Here is a 24,939-nt window from a genome sequence, read left to right as displayed (position 1 = left end):
TTCATTTTTTTTTCCCCTGGTAGCTGGATATCCAGTTGCTCCAAGGTCATTTACTTAAAAGATAATCCCTTCTCTACTGACTTGCCTTAGCACTTCTGTTGCAAATTAACTGTCCATACATATGTAGGTCAAGTTTTAGACACTCTATTCTACTCCACTGAACTACCTTAGTGCCAATACCAGAACTGTTTTGATAACTGTAATTTGAAATCAAACCCATAATGTCCTTTTTTCAAAATGTTTTGTGAAGTGAAAAAGTTATCTTTTCATATTAATCTTATCAACTTCTACAGAAAACATTTAAAGTCTGCAAATATTTTCTTTGAAAATGTGCTGAATCTATAGATCACCTTGGAGAACATCTCGAGTTTTCTGGCTGAAAAACAAGGTACAGAACTCCATTTATACAGGGTGCTAATTTCTCTCAACAATGTTTCCTAGTCTTCATCATAAAAATCTTCCCCAATTTTTGTCATATTTCTAAGAATTTTATAATTATGCTTTTTTCCCAAAAACCTCTAATATCTGATTTTTATTAGTATATAGAAATACAACTGATCTTTGAACACTAATCATATATTCCGTAATTTTTCTAAACTCATTTACTCGATTTTCTTCATAGACAATCACGTTGTCCACAAATAAAGTTACTTTTTCTATCCAATCTTTTCTTGCCTTTTGTTTCCTTTTCTTGCCTCATTACACCGGCTAGAGCCTTGAGAACAATACTGGTGAGAGTAGGTGTCCTTGTCTTGTTACTGCTATTAGGTAAAACGAATTCAGCCTTTAAGCATTAAGTACAGTAATAGCTATAGTGTTTTGTTTTGTATAGATACTCTTTACCAGATTGAGGAATTTCCTTGTCTATTCCTAGACTGCTAGGAATTTTTATTAGAAATGAATTTTGGGTTTTTTTCTAATACCTTTTCTGCATCTACTGAGATGATCATGTGGTTTTTTCTTTTTTAGTATGTTAACACAGTATATTGCACTGCTTGATTTTTCAAATAATAAAAAAGCTTGTATTCTTGGGATAAAGTTTATGTGGCCATATTATTATTTTAAAATATATTTATGGAGTCTAAACTTTCAATTTTTACATCTGTGACCATGATGATATGTAGTCTTCTTCAGTGATGTTTCAAGGTACTGCTGATGTCAGAGAATGAGTTATTAGTGTTAGTCGCTCAGTCGTGTCCAACTCTTTGCAACCTCATGGACTACACAGTCCATGGAATTCTCCAGCCCAGAATACTGGAGCGGGTAGCCTTTCCCTTCTCCAGGGGATCTTCCCAACCCAGGGAGCGAACCCAGGTCTCCTGCAATGCAGGTGGATTCTTCACCAGCTGAGTCACAAGGGAAGCCCCAGAATGAATTATTAATATAAAGTATTCTCTCAACTTTCTGAAGGAAATTGTATAGAATTTGTATTATTTCTTCCTTAAACATTTCAAGGCATTCACCAGTACCCCAGTTTAATACATACCTAAAGTTTTCTTTTGGGGCAGGCTTTTAACTAAAAATTAAATTTGGGGGAAATTCCCTGGCAATCCAGTGTGTAGGACTCTTGAGCTTTCACTGTCAAGAGCCTACGTTCAAGACAGTGGAAGCCACACGGCATAGCCAAAAAAAAAAAGAAAAATTCAACTTTTAAATAGATATGGGGTATTCAGATTATCATCTTTTAGGATTTTAAATAGCTCTGCTGGAATTCTGTCACCTCCAATGGCAGTGGGGGAACTCTGTCTTATTTTCCTTTAGCAGGTGTTCCATATTTACAGAATTGAAGTTGATAACATGTGTTTGTGCACACACATGGGCATGTGCCTTTTGGGGCCTTTATTTTATGATCACTCACACCCAGCAGTGTTAGTCTTACGCTTGGAGAGCTGCATAGTTGACTATATAAAAGGCTCTCAGAGGGCCTCACACTGTCCTCTTCTACCTTGTGTTTCCATGTTGAATCCTCCTATTTCTGTGTCTCACTCCCACAGACTTCCCTTCAGAGGTCCCATCTGCTCCCTTAACTACAGCTGTTATTTATGACCTTTATGACCAGTTATTTAACTGACGTTTGTGGCCTAAGGTGTCCCTCTTAACTATTAGATACACTGCATAGATATCTACTGCGCTTTTGTACCCAGGGTCCATGTTTCTGAAAATGTCAGTATAATCTTTGCACTGTGAAGATGCAACACAATTGAGGACAAGTAGACTGTCTAGTTTTGGAGGAAAACATGACTGATTTGCTATGGGGCATGTTGAGTTCAAGATACTGATGGGTGGAGCGTAGGTCTGGACTTCTAGAAAGACACAGAAGCGGGGTATTATAAATTGGACATCAGCTTCATGAAAGTGGTGATTGAATAAACAGAGAGCTTATGGTTCTCAGAGATATAAAGAAGCAAATAAAAAGAGAAGAAAGCCAAGACAACATAGCGAATGTTTACTTTTAGTTAGTGAGAAAGTAAAGATGAACAGTGAAATAAAGCAGAAAAGTAAGAAAAGAATCCAGAGAATGCTGTGTCTCAGAAACCAAGGAAGGAAATAATTTCAAGAAGATTCTAGTATCTAAATGTACCTGCAGTGGTCAGAAAGGATAAAGAAATCATTGGGGGGCTTTTAAACAAGCAGGTTTAGTAAATCAGTAAAGATAGATATGATTGTCATGGCCCTGTGGGAGATGAGAAAGTGGAGACAATAAGTAGATTACAGTTTGACAAGTTCAGTTATGAGGAGGAGTGGAAGGACTGTACCTTAATGGGCTGGTAAGAGCAAGAGAGGTTTTACTGTGTTTTCTTTTATTGAGTTTGTTTGGTTTTTAGGCAAGGAATCAATAGGGACAAAGAAACTGGACATATGATTACTGGAAGAGAGGTCTAAGCAATGATAGGTGAATGGGCCCAGAAGTCCAGGTGAAGGCATAGTTTGGCATAGGAGGAGATATACCTCGACTGAGATGGGGGTAAAGCGAGAGACAGGAGAGAATATACGGAAAATTCTTAAAGAAGGATCTCTCATTGACCTGTGGGACAACTTCAGGTTGCTGAATATATTTGTAACTGGGGTCCTCAAAACCATGCAGTGGAGATATGGGGCAGGGGACAGTGGACAGAAAGAATGATGAAGAAATAGCAACTGAAATGTTTCCAAATTTGATGAAAATTATAAAGCAACAGATCTAAGAGCTCAACAAACCTCAAACACTATAAGCATGAAGAAATTTACAGAGTATAATCAAATTGTTCAAAACTAGTGATAAAGAGAAAATCTTAAAAGCTGCCAGAAAAAAGAATGTTAACATACAGAGGAACCAGGATACTTGCTCACTGGAAGCCATTCAAGGGGGAAGACAGTGAAGCAACATCTTTAAACATCTTCAACATCTACTGTATGAAAAATACCCAGCTAAAATATCTTTTAAAAAATGAAGGCGTTGGTGGTATAGTGGTGAGCATAGCTGCCTTCATGAAGGAGGAATAAAGACTTCTCCAGAAATAAAACAGTTGAAAGAATTTATCACAAGCAGATACACACTATAAGAAATGGTAAAGGAACTCCGATAGGAACCAATGATGTCAAATGGAAATATGGCTCTAACAGAGGAACAGAGTACCAGACATGGTAACTGCATGGGTAAATATGTACAACTTTTTTTTTTCATTGCATAAATCCTTTAAAAAGATCATTGAACATATTCCCATGCCCTTTTTGCAATAATTGATAAAACAGAAAATCAGTAAGGATATAGATTTGGAACAGAGTATCAACCATCTTGATCTAACTAACAATTATAGAACATTCCATCCAACAACAACAGAATGTGTATTTTCAGGTACACATGGAATATTTACTATGGTGGACCATATTCTTAACCATGATAAAGTCAATAAATTTAAAGGATTTAATTCATGCAAAGTAGGGTTTTGTGAACACAATGGAATTAAATTTAGAAAACAAAAACAGAAATTAGAAAATCCTCAAATATTTATAAACTAAATAACACATGTCATCCAAATAGCTCATGTGTCAAAGAAGTAATCAAAAGGAAAATTAGAATACTTAGAATTGAATGAAAATAAATACACATTTCAAAATTTGTGGGATGCTGCATGTATACTATTTAACATCAATATTAGAAAAGAAGAAAAGTCTTAAATTAGTGACTTTCATTTTCACTTAAGAAACTAGAACAAGAACAAATTAAACCCCAAGTAAGTAGGTGAAAGGAAATAATGAAGACTAGATGGAAGTCAATGAAACATGAAACAGAAAAATCAGTGAATACAATTCTTAACTCTGAGAATATCATTAATGATAAATCTTTTGCCAGATTAAAGGAAATAAATGTTATAAATTAACAATATAATGAATGAGAAAGGTGATATCATTAAAGGTCCTTACAGGTGTTAAGTAGTAAGAGAATATTATGAAAAACTTTTTCTCAATAAGTTTAGACACTCAGATGAAATGGACAAATTCTTTGGAAGATAAGAATTCTCAAAGCTCAGTCAAGAAGTAGATAACCTGAATGTTGTTCAGCTGCCAAGTCATGTCTGACTCTTTGTGACCCCATACACTGCAGCATGCCAGGCTTCCTTGTCCCTCATCATCTCCTGGAGTCTGCCCAAGTTCATGTCCACTGCATTGGTGATGCCACCCAGCCATCTCATCCACTGTCGCCCTCTTGTACTTCTGCCTTCAATCTTTCCCAGCATCAGGGTCTTTTCCAATGAGTCAGCTCTTTGCATCAGGTGGCCACAGTACTGGAGCTTCAGCTTCAGCCTCAGTCCTTCTAATGAATATTCAGGGATGATTTCCTTTAGGATTGACTGATTTGATCTCCTTGCAGTTCAAGGGACTCTCAAGAGTCTTCTCCCGCACCACAGTTTGAAAGCATCAATTCTTCAGTGCTTAGCCTTCTTTATGGTCCAGCTCTCACAACTGTACGTGACTACCGGAAAGACCAGAGCCTTGACTATATGGATGTTGTCGGCAAAGTGTTGTCTTTGCTTTTTAACACGCTGTCTAGGCTTGTCATAGCTTTCCTGCCAAGAATCAGTCATCGTCTAATTTCATGACTGCACTCACCATATGCGGGAGACCTGGTTTGATCCCTGAGTTGAGAAGATCCCCTGGAGAAGGAAATGGCAACCCACTCCAGTATTCTTGCCTGGAAAATCCCATGGACGGAGGAACCTGACAGGCTACAGTCCATGGGGTTGCAAAGAGTCAGACACGACTGAACAACTGAACTTCACTTCAGTCACCATATGCAGTGATTTTAAAACCCAAGAAGAGGGAATCTGTCACCGCTTCTGCCTCTTACCCCTTCTATTTGCCATGAAGTGATGGGACTGGATGCCGTGATTTTAGATTTTTAATATTGAGGTTTAAGCCAGCTCTTTCACTCTCCTCTTTCACTTTCATCAGGAGGCTCTTCGGATCCTCTTTGCTTTCTACCATTAGAATCAGTATATCTGAGGTTGTTGGTATTTCTCCTGGCAAACTTGGTTCCAGCTTGTAACTCATCCAGTCTGGCATTTCTCATGATGTGCTCTATGTATAAGTTAAATAAACAGGGCAACAATAAACAGCCTTGTACTCCTTTCTCAATCCTGAACCAGTCAGTTGTTCCATACAAGGTTCTAACTGTTGCTTCTTGTCTGGCATACAGGTTTCTCAGGAGAAAGGTAAGATGATCTGGTATTCCCATCTCTTTAAGAGTTTTCTACAGTTTGCTATGATCCAGACAGTCAAAGGCTTTTAGCATAGTTGATGAAACAAGAGGTAGATGTTATTCAGGAATGCCCTTGCTTTCTCTATGATCCAGCCAATGTAGGCAATCTTGATATCTGGTTCCTCTGCCTTATCTAAACCCAACTTGAACATCTGAAAGTGCTCAGTTCACATAATGCTGAAGCCTAGCATGCAGCATTTTGAGCACAGCCTTACTAGCATGGGAGATGAGTGAAACTGTCCGGAGGTTTAAACATTCTTTAGTACTGCCCTTCTTGGGAACTGGGATGAGGATTGACCTTTTCAGTCCTATGGCCACTGCTGGGTTTTCCAAATTTGGAAAGCCTTCCAAAGGAGGATTTACAAATAGCTGAAGAAAGGAGAGAATTGAAAGCAAGGGAGAAAGGGTAAGGTATACACAACTAAATGCAGAGTTCCAGAGAATAGCAAGGAGAGACAAGAAGGCCTTCTTCAGTAAACAATGCAAAGAAATAAGAGGAAAACAACAGATCTCTTCAAGAAAATTGGAAATATCAAAGGAACATTTCATCCAAAGATGGGCACAATAAAGGACAGCAACAGTAAAGACCTAATAGAAGGCGACTGGAGGTCCTAACACACCGCAATCATGTCTATTATGTCCTATAACGGAGGGGCCGTCATGGCCATGAAGGGGAAGAACTGTGTGGCCATCGCTGCTGACAGGCGCTTTGGGATCCAGGCTCAGATGGTGACCACGGACTTCCAAAAGATCTTTCCCATGGGCGAATGACTGTACATCGGCCTGGCGGGTCTTGCCACTGACATCCAGACAGTTGCCCAGCGCCTCAAGTTCCGGCTGAACCCGTATGAGCTGAAGGAAGGCCGGCAGATCAAACCTTACACCCTCATGAGCATGGTGGCTAACCTCTTGTACGAGAAACGGTTTGGGCCCTACTACACGGAGCCGGTCATTGCCGGATTGGACCCGAAGACCTTTAAGCCTTTCATTTGCTCTCTAGACCTTATTGGCTGCCCCATGGTGACCGATGACTTTGTAGTCAGTGGTACCGGCACTGAACAAATGTACGGGATGTGCGAGTCCCTCTGGGAGCCCAACATGGATCCAGAACACCTGTTTGAAACCATCTCACAAGCCATGCTGAATGCTGTGGACAGGGATGCAGTGTCAGGCATGGGAGTCATTGTCCACATCATTGAGAAGGACAAAATCACCACGAGGACACTGAAGGCCTGCATGGACTAACTCTTCTCAGAGCCCACTTTTTTTTTTTTTTTTAAATAAAAGATTTTCTTTAAAAAAAAAAAAAAGACCTAATAGAAGCAGAAGAGATCAAGAAGAGATGGAAAAAATACATATAAGTACTGTACAAAGAAGATCAATATGCCAGCAGATTTGGGAAACAGCAGTGACAACCTGGAAAAGCTCAGTTTTCACTCCAATCCCAAAGAAGGACAATGTCAAAGAATGTTCAAATTTCCACATTATAGGGCACACTTCACAGGCTAGCAAGGTACTGCTCAAAATCACTCAAGCCAGGCTTCATCAGTACATGAACTGAGACCTTCCAGATGTACAAGCTGGATTTAGAAAATGTAGAGGAACCAGCAATCAAATTGCCAACATCTGTGGGATCATAGAAAAAGCAAGGGGATTCCAGAAAAAATATCTACTTCTGCTTCATTGACTATGCTAACAATTTTGTGTGGATCACAAAAAACTGTGGAAAATTCTAAAAAGATGGGAATACCAGACCACCTTACCTTCCTCCTGAGAAACCTGTATGCAAGTCAAGAAGCAACAGTTAGAACCAAACATGGAACAACAGACTGGTTCCAAGTTGGGAAAGGAGTACGTCAAGGCTATATACTGTCACCCTGCTTATTTAACTTATATGCAGAATACATCATGAGAAATGCCAGGCTAGATGAATCACAAGCTGGAATCAAGACTGCCGGGAGAAATATCAATAACCTCAGATGTGCTGGGCTTCCCTGGTGGCTCAGGTGGTAAAGAGGAAAGAATTCACCTGTGATGTGGGAGATGTGGGTTCCATCCCTGGGTTGGGAAGGTCCCCTGGAGACGGGAATGGCTACCAGCTCTAGTACTCTGGCCTGGAGAATTCCACAGACAGAGGAGACAGGCAGGCTACAGACCACGGGGTCACACACGACTGAGCAACTTTCACCTTCACCTTCAGATATGCAGATGACAGCACCCTAATGGCAGAAAGTGAAGAGGAACTAAAGAGCCTCTGGATAAGGGTGAAAGAGCAGAGTGGAAAAGTTGGCTTAAAACTCAACATTCAAAAAATGAAGATCACGGCCTCTGGTCCCATCATTTCATGGCAAATAGATGGGGAAAAAAATAGAAACAGTGACACACTTTACTTTCTTGGGCTCCAAATCTCTGTGGATGGTGACTGCAGCCAAGAAATCAAAAGACACTTGCTCCTGGGAAGAAAAAGTACAACAAACCTAAACAGCATATTTAAAAACAGAGATATCATTTTGCCAACTAAGGTGCACATAGTCAAAGCTATGGTTTTTCTAGTAGTCATGTACAGATGTGAGAGTTGGACCATAAAGAAGGCTGAGTGCCGAAGAATTGATGCTTTCAAATTGTGGTGCTGGAGAAGACGCTTGCGAGTCCCTTGGACAGCAACGAGATCAAACCAGTCAATCCTAAAATAGATCAACCCTGAATATTCACTGGAAGGACTGATGCTGAAGCTGAAACTTCAATACTATGGCCACCTGATGCAAAGATCAGACTCACTGGCAAAGACTTTGATGCAGGGGAAGACTGAGAGCAGGAAGAGAAGGGGACAAGAGAGGATGAGATGGTTGGATGGCATCACCGACTCAATGAACACAAGTTTGAACAAACTCTGGGAGACAGAGAAGGACAGGGAAGCCTGGTGTGCTGCAGTCCATGGGGTTACAAAGAGTGGGACACAACTGGGGGACTGAACAACAATAGATAAAACAGGAAGATAAGGGACAGGAAGTTCTGAAAACCACGGGGAAGGAGTTTGGATCTCTCTTTACCAGTTCCTTTAAGAATTCACTCTGAAGATCAAAATATCATGAAGTAACATTCCTCGAGTGGAGGCCTGAGTTAACTCAATTTTCACCGACATTAACTAAACAATTTTCACAAATTTCCAAAACTTACACTATGCTATATTCAAGGTTTAGGTTTTATTAATATATACCCCTTTTTGAATATCCAATTTTTGAAGCTATAATATTCTACCAAGTATAATTTTTCAGACACATATTTTCAACCCCTTTCCAACTAACCACAGCTGAAACATGTATCTGTAGAATTATGTTACTTTTAAAAAGCTTGACTGGCAGCATGGCAGCCACGGAGGATGAGCGGCTGGATCTCCTGTGGGATCAACACGTGCAGTTCTTCCAGGGCTGCCTGCAGGAGGTAAGTCACTGAGTGTGCGACATAGGCTGGTCCTGGGGAAAGGCGCTGTGGGGCCGGGCAGCCCCCGACCTGGCACTGTCTCCACCCCAGCAGACTGGCTGTCCTCGCCTCACGTGGTCAGGTGCAGGGCTGGGCAGAGCAAGTGGCTGCGGCACTTGTGCGCTGTCCATGTTCAAAATGCCGGCCTCCTCGGATGCGGCGAACAGCGATGACATAACCGACTGGATTTACTCCCTGCAGGTATTCCCCACAGAAGACAGATCAAATCTAAATCACTGTGGTTTCTGAGGCTCTTCACACCTGGGTATTCATTCAATCCACCAGAGAATCCTTGAACAGTTCACCCTTGTGATAGTGGCCACATGGCAATGACCTACATTGACCTTTCATTCCTAGTTATTCTTGGAGATTGACTTAAGCCAAGTAAATAACGATGCTTGCTTCACAGGTTAGAGAACCCTTCAGCTAAAAGATGAAAGTTTTTGTGCATACCTGAAGGCAGTAAAAATGTCATGTAATTTGTATACCCAGGCTTCAACAATATGTGAACTGAGAAATTCCAGGTGTTCAAGCTGGATTTAGAAAAGGCAGAGGAACCAGATATCAAATTGCCAACATCTACTGGATCACAGAAAAAGCAAGAGAGTTCCAGAAAAACCATCTACATCTGCTTCATTGACTACACCAAAGCCTTTGACTGTGTGGATCACCACAAACTGTGGAAAATTATTAAAGCGAAGGGAATACCATACCACCTTACCTGCCTCCTGAGAAATCTGTATGCAGGTCAAGAAGCAACAGTTAGAACCAGACATAGAACAATGGACTGGTTCAAAATTGTAAAAGGAGTACATCAAGGCTGAATACTGTCATCCTGCTTATTTAACTTATATGCAGAGTACACCATGTGAAATGCCAGGCTGAATGAAGCAATAGCTGTAATCAAGATTGCTGGAAGAAATATCAATAACCTCAGATATGCAGATGATGTCATGCTAATGGCAGAAAGTGAAGAGGAACTAAAAAGCTTCTGATGAAAGTGAAAAAGGAGAGTGAAAAACCTGGCTTAAAACTCAACATTCAAAAAACTAAAATCATGCCATCTGGTCCCATCACTTCATGGCAAATAGATGGGGAAACAATGGAAACAGTGACACACTTTATTTTCTTGGGCTCCAAAATCACTGCAGATGGTGACTGCAGCCATGAAATTAAAAGACACTTGCTCTTTGGAAGAAAAGGTATGACAAACCTAGACAGTATATTGAAGAGCAGAGACATTTCTTTGCTGACAAAGGTCTGTATAGTCAAAGGTATGGGTTTTCCAGTAGTTATATACAGATCTGAGAGTTGGACTATAAAGAAAGTTGAGTACCAAAGCATTGATGCTTTTGGACTGCGATGTTGGAGAAGGCTCTTGCAAGTCTCTTGGACTGCAAGGAGATCAAACCAGTCAATCCTAAAAGAAATCAAACCTTAACATTCATTGGAAGAACTGATGGTGAAGCTAAAGCCCCATTACTTTGGCAACCTGATACGAAAAACTGACTCACCAGAAAAGACTCTGATGCTGGGAAAGATTGAAGGCAGGAGAAGAAGGAGACAACAGAGGATGAGATGGTTGGATGGCACCACTGACTTGATGGACATGAGTTTGAGCAAACTCCAGGAGATGGTGATGGACAGGGAGGCCTGGTGTGCTGTAGTCCATGGGGTCACGAAGTAACGGATACAACTGAGTGACTGAACTTAACTGTGCTTCTTGCATTTGCCATATACTCAACAACTGGTCTGGCATGGATATGAAAAACGCCATCAACTATACTGGAAGTATGTCCTATGCAATGAGTTCACACAGGGAGCCGGACTTAAATCTCATGGAGGGTCAACTTTTTGTGGCATTGCATCACTGTGCCTGATGGGTAAACTAGAAGAAGCTTTTCCAGAAATAGCACTGAACAGGATGAAGAGGTGGTGTATAATGAGACAGCAAAATGGTTATCATGAAAGACCTAATAAGCCAAAAGATACCTATTATTTCTTTTGGGTGGGAGCAACTGTAAATTTCCAATATAGTAACTGAGGTAAACAAAAATTACATCTCATCAACTCAAGATTGACTCATAGGAGGATTTGTCAAGTGGCCAGATAGTCATTTAGATGCTTTGCATGTACACTTTGGAACCTGTGGCCTGTCACTAATGAAGGAAAGTTGCATTCATAAAGTTAATCCTGGTCTGAATGTAAGCACATGGACTTTTGAGCGCTTTTGAGATCTCCATTAGAGCTAAAAACCAAGGACTGTCTGAACAGTGCTCAGAAAATGTACACATCTCCACATGACTAACTTCGATTGGGAGGGTGGGAAGGACTTGTAGCATAACTGTAGCTCAAGGCTAAAAGCCATGGATAACCAAGTGTAGAGCTTCCCTGGTGGCTCAGTGGTAAGGAATCCACCTGCCATTGCAGGAGATGCACTTTCACTTCCCAGGTTGGGGAGATCTGTTGGACAAGGAAACAATAACCCACTCCAGTATTCTTGACTGGGAAATCCCATGGACAGAGGAGCCTGGTGGGAAACAGTCCAAAGGGTCACAGAAGAGCTGGACATGACTTAGTGACTCAATAACAACAACATAACCAAGTGTGCTCTTCTTTAAAGAAGTAGAGTCTTACAACAGAATCCTGTGCTGATGTCCCTCTGGAATATGGTCTTGAGCCAGTAACCTCTGTACTAGTTTCAAGAAAACCTCCATTCAAGTTTGAACCACAGTGGACTCTGCTGTGGTTCTTAAATGTTTATACTGTATCTCTAAGTTCTGTGAGGCAAATTAACTATATGGTACTGTAGGTTATCTTTTTAAAAAAATTCTTCAGTACAAAACTGTATCATATTATAAAATGTACACAAATCTTCAAAAGAAGTTAACAATTTACACAGCATTGATAAACTTCAGGTGAATACTTAGTGATCATACAAAAAGCTTGACTGCTTATGGTAGAACACTGATTTAATGAACAAAGTATCTGGGATTGTTATTTGAAAATGGATGATCCCGTAATTTTTAAAAAGAACAATGACTTACTTTGTCTTATTCTTAATAAAATGTGCCAATTAAACTTTTGTGGCCTACACAAATGAAACTAACTTCATAGCAAGAATAAACAGCTTAACTAATACAATAATTTTCTAAAAGGAGATTTTTGTGCTGTGTGGCTCTTGTATTTTAGATGCTGCTGGGGTAAATAATAGTTATATTTGATTATAATTGCAAATTATTAGTTGCCTTTTTTTCCTTTCTGCAGAGAAAAGTCTTATCTAGAAGGAAAGACGTTTAGTGGTTTTGTTTCTTTTACTGAGATAAATGATACTGTAAATTGTACTTTTATAACTGAGTTATTTTTAGCCATTTGATTTTTTTTTTTTAGTTTGTTGCCCTTTGTGTTAACTGCTGTAATTTCAAACTGATGGTTCTTTAATTTTTTCTAATTAAATAAGTAAACATTTAAGTAGGAAAAAAAATAATGCCACTCAAGTAAATTTAATGGTAGAGCTCCATACACAGTCATACATATTCATATATTTGTATTGTCAGGTAAGCTGGAAGGAAATGTAACACTTAAGGGTTAAGGACTGGGGATGTGCTTTGCTTTGCTTTCTTCATTCTGTGACCTACTTGAATTGTAAGGAAGTTAGTATAAAACTTACTTTTATTAGTAATCAGTTTACCAGTAAATCACATCCATCACTGTTAAAAGAAAACAAAAAATAAAAAAGCTTTACTGGAGGCACAGTGGTGGCATGTTGAACAGAGAGAGGCAAAGGACAGAGGCAGGGATCTGATTAATAAATTTATACAAGTGAGCTTTAAAGGGGTCTTAATAACTCTTCAGTGTAAACTACCACAATATTTTATATTGTGGCAATATTATTCTACTACAGTTAAAAAAAAAGTCCCCAAGTGTACAATGACTGTATATAAAATGCAATGACAAAAAATACACACTACTGCAACAGGTAACAAATTTAGTACATGTTGTTAACTCAACTTCAAAATCAGCAATCTTTGGGCACAGAGAGTCATACATGACTGAAAAGAGACCAATTCTACCATAAATCTGTCCTCAGATCTAATATTGGATGCCTGCCAAGCCATCACATATATCTGCTACATACTGTATTTTCCTCCATGGTATCAGATGCTTTGACATTGCTCCATCAGAACAATGGGGCCATTTGAAGGGAATATTAAATAGAATGATAAGGAAAAGGCAGGAAAGGAAAGAGACGTTCACAAGATCTCTTAAGGAAAGTACCTATTCTCAGTTCAGTTCAGTTGCTCAGTCATGTCCGACTCCTTGTGACCCCATGAACCGCAGCATGCCAGGCCTCCCTGTCCATCACCAACTCCCGAAGTCCACCCAAACCCATGTCCATCGAGTTGGTGATGCCATCCATCCATCTCATCCTGTCGTCTCCTTTTCCTTCTGCCCTCAATCTTTCCCAGCATCAGGGTCTTTTCAAATGAGTCAGCTCTCCGCATCAGGTGGCCAAAGTATTGGAGTTTCAGCTTCAACAACAAACCCTCCAATGAACACCCAGGACTGATCTCCATTAGGATGGACTGGTTGGATCTCCTTGCAGTCCAAGGGACTCTCAAGAGTCTTCTCCAACACCACAGTTCAAAAGCATCAATTCTTTGGTGCTCAGCTTTCTTCACAGTCCAACTCTCACATCCATACATGACCACTGGAAAAATCATATCCTTGACTACGCGGACCTTTGTCGGCAAAAAATATCTCTGCTTTTTAATATGCTGTCTAGGTTAGTCATAACTTTCCTTCCAAGGAGTGAGCGTCTTTTAATTTCATGGCTGCAGTCACCATCTGCAGTGATTTTGGAGCCCAGAAAAATAAAGTCAACCACTGTTTCCACTGTTTCCCCATCTATTTGCCATGAGGTGATGGGTCCATATGCCATGATCACAGTTTTCTGAATGTTGAGCTTTAAGCCAACTTTTTCACTTTCATCAAGAGGCTCTTTAGTTCCTCTTCACTTTCTGCCATAAGGGTGGTGTCATCTGCATATCTGAGGTTATTGGTATTTGTCCTGGCAATCTTGATTCCAGCTTGTGCTTCATCCAGCCCAGCATTTCTCATGATGTACTCCACATATAAGTTAAATAAGCAGGGTGACAATATACAGCCTTGACGTACTCCTTTTCCTATTTGGAACCAGTCTGTTGTTCCATGTACAGTTCTAACTGTTGCTTCCTGACCTGCACACAGGTTTTTCAAGAGGCAGGTCAGGTGGTCCAGTATTCCCATCTCTTTCAGAATTTTCCACAGTTAATTGTGATCCACACAGTCAAAGGCTTTGGCATAGTCAATAAAGCAGAAATAGATGTTTCTCTGGAACTCTCTTGCTTTTTCGATGATCCAGCAGATGTTGGCAATTTGATCTCTGGTTCCTCTGCCTTTTCTAAAACCAGCTTTGTTCATCTGGAAGTTCACGGTTCATGTATTGTTGAAGCCTGGCTTGGAGAATTTTGAGCATTACTTTACTAGTGTGTGAGATAAGTGTAACAGTGTGGTAGTTTGAGCATTCTTCGGCATTTCCTTTCTTTGAGATTGGAATGAAAACTGACCTTTTCCAGTCCTGTGGCCACTGCTGAGTTTTCCAAATTTGCTGGCATATTGAGTGCAGCACTTTCACAGCATCATCTTGTAGGATTTGAAATAGCTCAACTGGAATTCCATCACCTCCACTAGCTTTGTTCATAGTGATGCTTCCTAAGGCCCACTTGACTTCACATTCCAGGATGTCTGGCTCTAGGTGAGTGATCACACCATCATGATAAACTGGGTCATGAAGATCTTTTTTGTACAGTTCTTCTGTGTATTCTTGCCACCTCCTCTTAATACCTTCTGCTTCTGTTAGGTCCATACCATTTCTGTCCTTTATTAAGCCCATCTTTGCATGAAATATTCCCTTGGTATCTCTAATTTTCTTGAGGAGATCTCTAGGCTTTCCCATTCTATTGTTTTCCTCTATTTCTTTGCATTGATCGCTGAGATAGGCTTTCTTATCTCTCCTTGCTCCTCTTAGGAACTCTGCATTCAAATAGGTATATCTTTCCTTTTCTCCCTTGCTTTTCACTTCTCTTCTTTTCACAGCTATTTGTAAGGCCTCCTCAGACAGCCATTTTGCTTTTTTGCATTTCTTTTTCTGGGGATGGTTTTGATCCCTGTCTACTGTACAATGTCACAAACCTCTGTCCATAGTTCATCAGGTACTCTGTCTATCAGCTCTAGTCCCTTAAATCTATTTGTCACTTCCACTGTATAATCATAAGGGATTTGATTTAGGTCATACCTGAATGGTTTAGTGTAGAAATAACTTAATGGATTTAGTGGAGAAATCCACTGAATGGATCAGTGGAGAAATAACTTAAGAAAGAATGAAGGGATGGTGCCAAAGCAAAAACAACACCCAATTGTGGACGTGACTGGTTATAGAAGCAAGGCCCAATGCTGTAAAGAGCAATATTGCATAGGAACCTGGAATGTTAGGTCCATGAATCAAGGCAAATTGGAAGTGGTCAAACAGGAGATGACAAGAGTAAACGTGGACATTCTAGGAATCAGCAAGCTAAAATGGACTGGAATGGATGAATTTAACTCAGATACCATTATATCTATTATGGTGGGCACGAATCCCTTAGAAGAAATGAAGTAGCCATTAGAGTCAACAAGAGTCGGAAATGCAGTACTTGGATGCAATCTCAAAAACCACAGAATGATCTCTGTTCGTTTCCAAGGCAAACCATTCAATATCATGGTAATCCAAGTCTATGCCCCAACCAGTAACACTTAAGAAGCTGAAGTTGAATGGTTCTATGAAGACCTACAAGACCTTTTAGAACTAACACCCAAAAAAGATGTCCTTTTCATTACAGGGGACTGGAATGCAAAAGTAGGAAGTCAGGAAACACCTTGAGTAACAGGCAAATTCTGCCTTGGAGTACAGAATGAAGCAGGGCAAAGGCTAATAGAGTTTTGCCAAGAGAACACACTGGTCATAGCAAACACCCTCTTCCAAAAACACAAGAGAAGACTCTACAAATGGACATCACCAGATGGCCAACACCGAAATCAGACTGATTATATTCTTTTCAGCCAAAGATGGAGAAGCTCTATACAGTCAGCAAAAATAAGACTGGGAGCTGACTGTGGCTCAGATCATGAACTCCTTATTGCCAAATTCAGACTAAAATTGAAGCAACTGGGGAAAACCACTAGACCATTCAGGTATGACCTAAATCACATCTATTCTCAAGGAGAGCCAAATACAGAAAATGTACTGAGGGCAACTACATGATCACAAGACAAGAACTGGTCACTCTGAAACTATGTTAACTGTTTCCATAGTAAATCCACTTATTCCTCATTGTCAGGAAATATTAGGACTATTTCATAAAACTAAACAATATTTTCCTAATGTTAATATTAAACTTTAAATCTTTATTTCCTAATGTCTCAATGATATTTTCATTTCTCCAGCTTTTTCCTAACAGCTTTTAACCAATTCATCTTAATATAAGTTTAATATTTAAATACTAAGTCCAGGATTTCCCTGGTGATACAGTGGTTAAGAATCCACCTGCCAATGCAGAGGACACAGGTTCCATCTCTGGTTTGGAAAGATTTCACATGCCACAGAGCAACTAAGCTCATGAGCCACAACTACTGAGCCCGTGTGCTGCAACTGTTCAAGACTATGCATCGGAGAGCCTGTGCTCTGCAACAAGACAAGCCACCTCAACGAGAAGCTTCCATGGTATGACTAGAGAACAGCCCCTGCTCACTGCAACTAAACAAAACCTGTAAAAAGCAACAAAGATCCAGTGCAACCAAAGATAAATAAAAAATGTCTGTAAGGGCGCCCAGAAAAGCAGCCCATTGTCTTCGAAAGGAGGGAGGACAAAATATAAAAGATAAAAAGAGAGACAAAAGAGCTAAGGACGGAGATCCGTCCTGGGAAGGGAGTCTTAATAGAGGAAGTTTCCAAACACCAGGAAACCCTCGCACTGGCGGGTCTGGGGGAAGTTTTTGAATCTCGGAGGGCAACCTGACTGGGAGGGGAACAATAAATAAAACCCACAGATTACGTGCCTAAAAGCAACTCCCAGCAGAAAAGTACCCCAGACGCCCGCATCCGCCACCAGCAAGTGGAAGGCGGACGGAGAGGAGCGGGCGGCATTGCTTAGGGTAAGGACCCGGCCTGAGGGCCCTGAGGACAATCGGAGGGAGCTTTTGTGAGTTACCAACTTAAAACTGTGGGATAGCAAGAGAGAGAGAGAGAGAGAGAGAGAGAGAGAGAGAAAATTAACCAGCCCTAACACACTGCCGGCCGTTCGCAGAGCAAAGGGACCCAGCAAGTCCACAGAAGAGCTCCCAGGCTGCGGACCGGCCCAGCCCCACCGGAGGAAGGAGGCAGGGGGTAGGGGAAAGGGGCAGGCTCGGCCTCAAGGACCCCATCCCCTACCACACTGCAAACAGGCCCCCAGTTTCCAATCAAAGACCTCCTGAGATTCTGGATGGTCGACATCCGCCGAGAGGGTCGCAGCGAGACACAGGGCGCAGGCACCTGACCGGCGTGGGCGGGGACTGGGGCTGGGGACGCCGAGGGGAGAAGGCGCACGCACCCGACCGGCGCGCGCGGACACTGAGACTGGGACCGCGGAGGGGAGAAGGTGCGCCGCACCCAGGGAGAGTGCGCCGGTGAAGCTCCTGGCTGCCTGAGGCTCTCGGACGGGGAAGGCACAAAACGCAGGCGCGGCCGAGTCCGCGCTTTTGTGGAACACCCGAGGGCTGGAACTGCGCATAGCGCAGGGCACGCTCCATATAGAGCAGCCGGAAGCCTGAGCAGCCTAGGGGAAAGCAGCACCTGCCCCTCCCCGCAGCGTGACGGAACTAGCTACCTGAATAAGAGTCCACCTCCGCCCGCCTGTGTCAGGGCGGAAATTGGGCACTGAAGAGACCGGCAAACAGAAGCCAAATAAACAAAGGGAACTGCTTCAGAAGGGACCGGTGCAACAGATTATAATCCCTGTAGATAACACCGACTACACCGGAAGGGGCCTCTAGATATCGAGAAGTGTAAGCTGGAACAAGGAGCTATCTGAAACTGAACCGAACCCACACTGACTGCAACAGCTCCAGAGAAATTCCTGGATATATTTTTACTTTTTTTTTTTTAAGTAAGAAAAAAAAATTTTTTTTTTCTTTTTTCTCTTTTATTTTCTTTTAAAATTCCCTATTACTCCCCCATTACTCCTTAACTTTCATTTTCATAGATTTTTATCATTTTTTAATTAGGAAAATTTTTTTTCTTGTTTTTCCTTTTTCTCTTCTTTTTTCTATTTTACTTTTTCTCTTATTACCTTTTAAAGTCCTCTATTACTCCTCTACTACTCCTTACTTTTCATTTTCATTACACTATAACCTTGCAAAAAAAAAAAGAGAAGCCCTATTTTTAAACCGAACTTCATATATATTTCTAGAATTTTTTTGTTTTGGTTTTTGTCTTTAATATTGTATTTTTAAGAGTCTAACCTCTACTCTAGATTTTTAATCTTTGTTTTTCAGTATACGATATAAATTGTGGACATTTAAGAATCCAATATTCAGTTCCCATTTTTATTCAGGAGTGTGTTGATTACTCTCTCCCAATCTTGACTCTCCATTTTCTACCTCAGAACACCTCTATTTCCTCCTTTCCCCTTACCTTCCCAATCCAATTCTGTGAATCTTTGTGGGTGTCTGAGCTACGGAAACACTCTGGGAACAGACAACTGCGTAGATCTGTCTCTCTCCTCTTGAGTCCCCCTTTTTCTCCTGCTCATCTCTATCTCCCTCCTCCCTCTCCTCTCTTTCCTGTAACTCTGTGAACCTCTCTGGGTGTTCCTAACGGGGGAGAATCTTTTCACCATTAACCTAGAAGTTTTATTATCAGTGCTGTATAGTTGGAGAAGTCTTGAGACTACTGGAAGAATAAAACTGAAATCCAGAGGCAGGAGACTTAAGCCCAAAACCTGAGAACACCAGAAAACTCCTGACTACTTGGAACATTAAGTAATAAGAGACCGTCCAAAAGCCTCCATTCCTACACTGAAACCAACCACGACCCAAGAGCCAATAAGTTTTAGAGCAAGACATACCAAGCAAATTCTCCAGCAATGCAGGAACATAGCCCTGAACGTCAACATACAGGCTGCCCAAGGTCACACCTAACACATAGACCCATCTCAAAACTCATTACTGGGCCCTCCATTGCACTCCAGAGAGAAGAAATCTAGTTCCACGCACCAAAACACCGATGCAAGCTTCCCTAACCAGGAAACTTTGACAAGCCAATCGTCCAACCCCACCCACTGGGTAAAATCTCCACAATAAAAAGAAACCACAGACCTCCAGAATACAGAAAGCCCAGTCCAGACACAGCAATCTAAACAAGATGAAAAGGCAGAGAAATACCCAACAGGTAAAGGAACATGAAAAATGCCCACCAAGTCAAACAAAAGAGGAGGAGATAGGGAATCTACCTGAAAAAGAAATTAGAATAATGATAATAAAAATGATCCAAAATCTTGAAAACAAAATGGAGTTACAGATAAATAGCCTGGAGACAAAGATTGAGAAGATGCAAGAAATGTTTAATAAAGACCTAGAAGAAATAAAAAAGAGTCAAGTAAAAATGAATAATGCAATAAATGAGATCAAAAACACTCTGGAGGGAACCAAGAGTAGAATAACGGAGGCAGAAGATAGGATAAGTGAGGTAGAAGATAAAATGGTGGAAATAAATGAAGCAGAGAGGAAAAAAGAAAAAAGGATCAAAAGAAATGAGGACAACCTCAGGGACCTCTGGGACAATGTGAAACGCCCCAACATTCGAATCATAGGAGTCCCAGAAGAAGAAGACAAAAAGAAAGGCCATGAGAAAATACTCGAGGAGATAATAGCTGAAAACTTCCCTAAAATGGGGAAGGAAATAGCCACCCAAGTCCAAGAAACCCAGAGAGTCCCAAACAGGATAAACCCAAGGCGAAACACCCCAAGACACATATTAATCAAATTAACAAAGATCAAACACAAAGAACAAATATTAAAAGCAGCAAGGGAAAAACAACAAATAACACACAAAGGGATTCCCATAAGGATAACAGCTGATCTATCAATAGAAACCCTCCAGGCCAGGAGGGAATGGCAGGACATACTTAAAGTAATGAAAGAGAATAGCCTACAACCTAGATTACTGTACCCAGCAAGGATCTCATTCAGATATGAAGGAGAATTCAAAAACTTTACAGACAAGCAAAAGCTGAGAGAATTCAGCACCACCAAACCAGCTCTTCAACAAATGCTAAAGGATCTTCTCTAGATAGGAAATGCAGAAAGGTTATATAAACATGAACCCAAAACAACAAAGTAAATGGCATCGGGACCACACCTATCAATAATTACCTTAAATGTAAATGGGTTGAATGCCCCAACCAAAAGACAAAGATTGGCTGAATGGATACAAAAACAAGACCCCTATATATGTTGTCTACAAGAGACCCACCTCAAAACAAGAGACACATACAGACTAAAAGTGAAGGGCTGGAAAAAAATATTTCACGCAAACGGAGACCAAAAGAAAGCAGGAGTCGCAATACTCATATCAGATAAAATAGACTTCAAATAAAGGATGTGAAAAGAGACAAAGAAGGACACTACATAATGATCAAAGGATCAATCCAAGAAGAAGATATAACAATTATAAATATATATTCACCCAACATAGGAGCACCGCAATATGTACGGCAAACACTAACGAGTATGAAAGAGGAAATTAACAGTAACACAATAATAGTGGGAGACTTTAATACCCCACTCACAACTATGGATAGATCAACTAAACAGAAAATTAACAAGGAAACACAAACCTTAAATGACACAATGGACCAGCTAGACCTAATTAATATCTATAGGACATTTCACCCCAAAACAATCAACTTCACCTTTTTCTCAAGTGCACACGGAACCTTCTCCAGAATAGATCACATCCTGGGCCATAAATCTAGTCTTGGTAAATTCAAAAAAATTGAAATCATCCCAGTCATCTTTTCTGACCACAGTGCAGTAAGATTAGATCTCAATTACAGGAAAAAAATTGTTACAAATTCAAACATATGGAGGCTAAATAACATGCTTCTGAAGAACCAACAAATCATAGAAGAAATCAAAAAAGAAATCAAAATATGCATAGAAATGAATGAAAATGAAAACACAACAACCCAAAACCTATGGGACACTGTAAAAGCAGTGCTAAGGGGAAGGTTCATAGCATTACAGGCTTACCTCAAGAAACAAGAAAAAAGGTCAAATAAATAACCTAACTCTACACCTAAAGCAATTAGAGAAGGAAGAAATGAAGGACCCCAGGGTTAGTAGAAGGAAAGAAATCTTAAAAATTAGGGCAGAAATAAATGCAAAAGAAACTAAAGAGACCATAGCAAAAATCAACAAAGCTAAAAGCTGGTTTTTTGAAAAAATAAACAAAATTGACAAACCATTAGCAAGACTCATTAAGAAACAAAGAGAGAAGAACCAAATTAACAAAATTAGAAATGAAAATGGAGAGATCACAACAGACAACACTGAAATACAAAGGATCATAAGAGACTACTACCAGCAGCTCTATGCCAATAAAATGGACAACTTGGAAGAAATGGACAAATTCTTAGAAAAGTATAACTTTCCAAAACTGAACCAGGAAGAAATAGAAGATCTTAACAGACCCATCACAAGCAAGGAAATCGAAACTGTAATAAAAAATCTTCCAGCAAACAAAAGCCCAGGACCAGATGGCTTCACAGCTGAATTCTACCAAAAATTTAGAGAAGAGCTAACACCTACTTACTCAAACTCTTCCAGAAAATTGCAGAAGAAGGTAAACTTCCAAACTTATTCTATGAGGCCACCATCACCCTAATTCCAAAACCAGACAAAGATGCCACAAAAAAAGAAAACTACAGGCCAATATCACTGATGAACATAGATGCAAAAATCCTTAACAAAATTCTAGCAAACAGAATCCAACAACATATTAAAAAATCATACACCATGACCAAGTGGGCTTTATCCAAGGAATGCAAGGATTCTTTAATATCTGCAAATCAATCAATGTAATACACCACATTAACAAATTGAAAGATAAAAACCATATGATTATCTCAACAGATGCAGAGAAAAAGCCTTTGACAAAACTCAACACTCATTTATGATTAAAACTCTCCAGAAAGCAGGAATAGAAGGAACATACCTCAACATAATAAAAGCTATATATGACAAACCCACAGCAAGCATCACCCTCAATGGTGAAAAATTGAAAGCATTTCCCCTGAAATCAGGAACAAGACAAGGTGCCCACTCTCACCACTACTATTCAACATAGTGTTGGAAGTTTTGGCCACAGCAATCAGAGCAGAAAAAGAAGTAAAAGGAATCCAGATAGGAAAAGAAGAAGTGAAACTCTCACTGTTTGCAGATGACATGATCCTCTACATAGAAAACCCTAAAGACTCTACCAGAAAATTACTAGAGCTAATCAACGAATATAGTAAAGTTGCAGGATATAAATTAACACACAGAAATCCCTTGCATTCCTATATACTCACAATGAAAAAACAGAAAGAGAAATTAAGGAAACAATACCATTCACCATTGCAACAAAAAGAATAAAATACTTAGGAGTATATCTACCTAAAGAAACAAAAGACCTATACATAGAAAACTATAAACACTGATGAAAGAAATCAAAGAGGACACAAACAGATGGAGAAACATACCGTGTTCATTGATTGGAAGAATCAATATTGTCAAAATGGCTATTCTACCCAAAGCAATCTATAGATTCAATGCAATCCCTATCAAGCTACCAACGGTATTTTTCACAGAACTAGAACAAATAATTTCACAATTTGTATGGAAATACAAAAACCTCGAATAGCCAAAGCAATCTTGAGAAAGAAGAATGGAACTGGAGGAATCAACCTGCCTGACTTCAGACTCTACTACAAAGCCACAGTCATCAAGACAGTATGGTACTGGCACAAAGACAGAAATATAGATCAATGGAACAGAATAGAAAGCCCAGAGATAAATCCACGAACCTATGGACACCTTATCTTTGACAAAGGAGGCAAGAATATACAATGGAAAAAGACAACCTCTTTAACAAGTGGTGCTGGGAAAACTGGTCAACCACTTGTAAAAGAATGAAACTAGAACACTTTATAACACCATACACAAAAATAAACTCAAAATGGATTAAAGATCTAAATGTAAGACCAGAAACTATAAAACTCCTAGAGGAGAACATAGGCAAAACACTCTCCGACATAAATCACAGCAAGATCCTCTATGACCCACCTCCCAGAATATGGAAATAAAAGCAAAACTAAACAAATGGGATCTAATGAAACTTAAAGCATTTGCACTACAAAAGAAACTATAAGTAAGGTGAAAAGACAGCCGTCAGATTGGGAGAAAATAATAGCAAATGAAGCAACAGACAAAGGATTAATCTCAAAAATATACAAGCAACTCCTGCAGCTCAATTCCAGAAAAATAAATGACCCAATCAAAAAATGGGCAAAGAACTAAACAGACATTTCTCCAAAGAAGACATACAGATGGCTAACAAACACATGAAAAGATGCTCAACATCACTCATTATTAGAGAAATGCAAATCAAAACCACAATGAGGTACCATTACACGCCAGTCAGGATGGCTGCTATCCAAAAAGTCTACAAGCAATAAATGCTGGAGAGGGTGTGGAGAAAAGGGAACCCTCTTACACTGTTGGTGGGAATGCAAACTAGTACAGCCACTATGGAGAACAGGGTGGAGATTCCTTAAAAAAACTGGAAATGGAACTGCCATACGACCCAGCAATACCACTTCTGGGCATACACACGGAGGAAACCAGATCTGAAAGAGACACGTGCACCCCAATGTTCATCGCAGCACTGTTTATAATAGCCAGGACATGGAAGCAACCTAGAGGCCCATCAGCAGATGAATGGATAAGGAAGCTGTGGTACATATACACCATGGAATATTAAAAAAAAAAAAAAAAGAATTCATTTGAACCAGTCCTAATGAGATGGATGAAACTGGAGCCCCTTATACAGAGTGAAGTAAGCCAGAAAGATAAAGAACATTACAGCATACTAACGCATATATATGGAATTTAGAAAGATGGTAACGATAACCCTATATGCAAAACAGAAAAGGAGACACAGAAATACAGAACAGACTTTTGAACTCTGTGGGAGAAGGTGAGGGTGGGATGTTTTGAAAGAACAGCATGTATATTATCTATGGTGAAACAGATCACCAGCCCAAGTGGGATGCATGAGACAAGTGCTCGGGCCTGGTGCACTGGGAAGACCCCAGAGGGGAATCGGGTGAGAGGAGGTGGGAGGTGGGATCGCGGATGGGGAATAAGTGTAATTATGGATGATTCATATCAAGTATGGACAAAACCCACTGAAATGTTGTTTAAGTAATAGACTCCAACTAAAAAAAAAATTTAAAAAAAAAAAAAAAAAGAAAGCTCACTGGAAACGCAGCAAACCATATGGGAGAGAGAATTAACAAGCTCAAAGATATGAATCATTCAGGTGGAAGAGGAGAGAGAAT

General features: G+C 40.2%; 2 protein-coding genes and 1 pseudogene across 3 annotated transcripts in view; 2 read left to right on the top strand and 1 right to left on the bottom strand.

Annotated features, from left to right (window-relative positions):
• The window catches only part of RYK (receptor like tyrosine kinase), a 118,305-nt gene that overhangs the window by 11,240 nt on the left and 82,126 nt on the right, over window positions 1–24,939 (bottom strand). The window lies entirely within an intron of this gene.
• On the top strand, window positions 6,337–7,009 carry PSMB3 (proteasome 20S subunit beta 3). The gene has a single exon (XM_043474371.1). The coding sequence runs from the start codon at window positions 6,629–6,631 to the stop codon at window positions 6,983–6,985; it is 357 nt and encodes a 118-aa protein (XP_043330306.1). The 5' UTR covers window positions 6,337–6,628; the 3' UTR covers window positions 6,986–7,009.
• On the top strand, window positions 9,104–11,524 carry LOC122445116 (annotated as a pseudogene).

Source organism: Cervus canadensis, chromosome 7, assembly GCF_019320065.1.
Source record: "Cervus canadensis isolate Bull #8, Minnesota chromosome 7, ASM1932006v1, whole genome shotgun sequence".
Classification (NCBI taxonomy): domain Eukaryota; kingdom Metazoa; phylum Chordata; class Mammalia; order Artiodactyla; family Cervidae; genus Cervus; species Cervus canadensis.
This window is presented reverse-complemented; position numbering and strand designations above follow the sequence as displayed.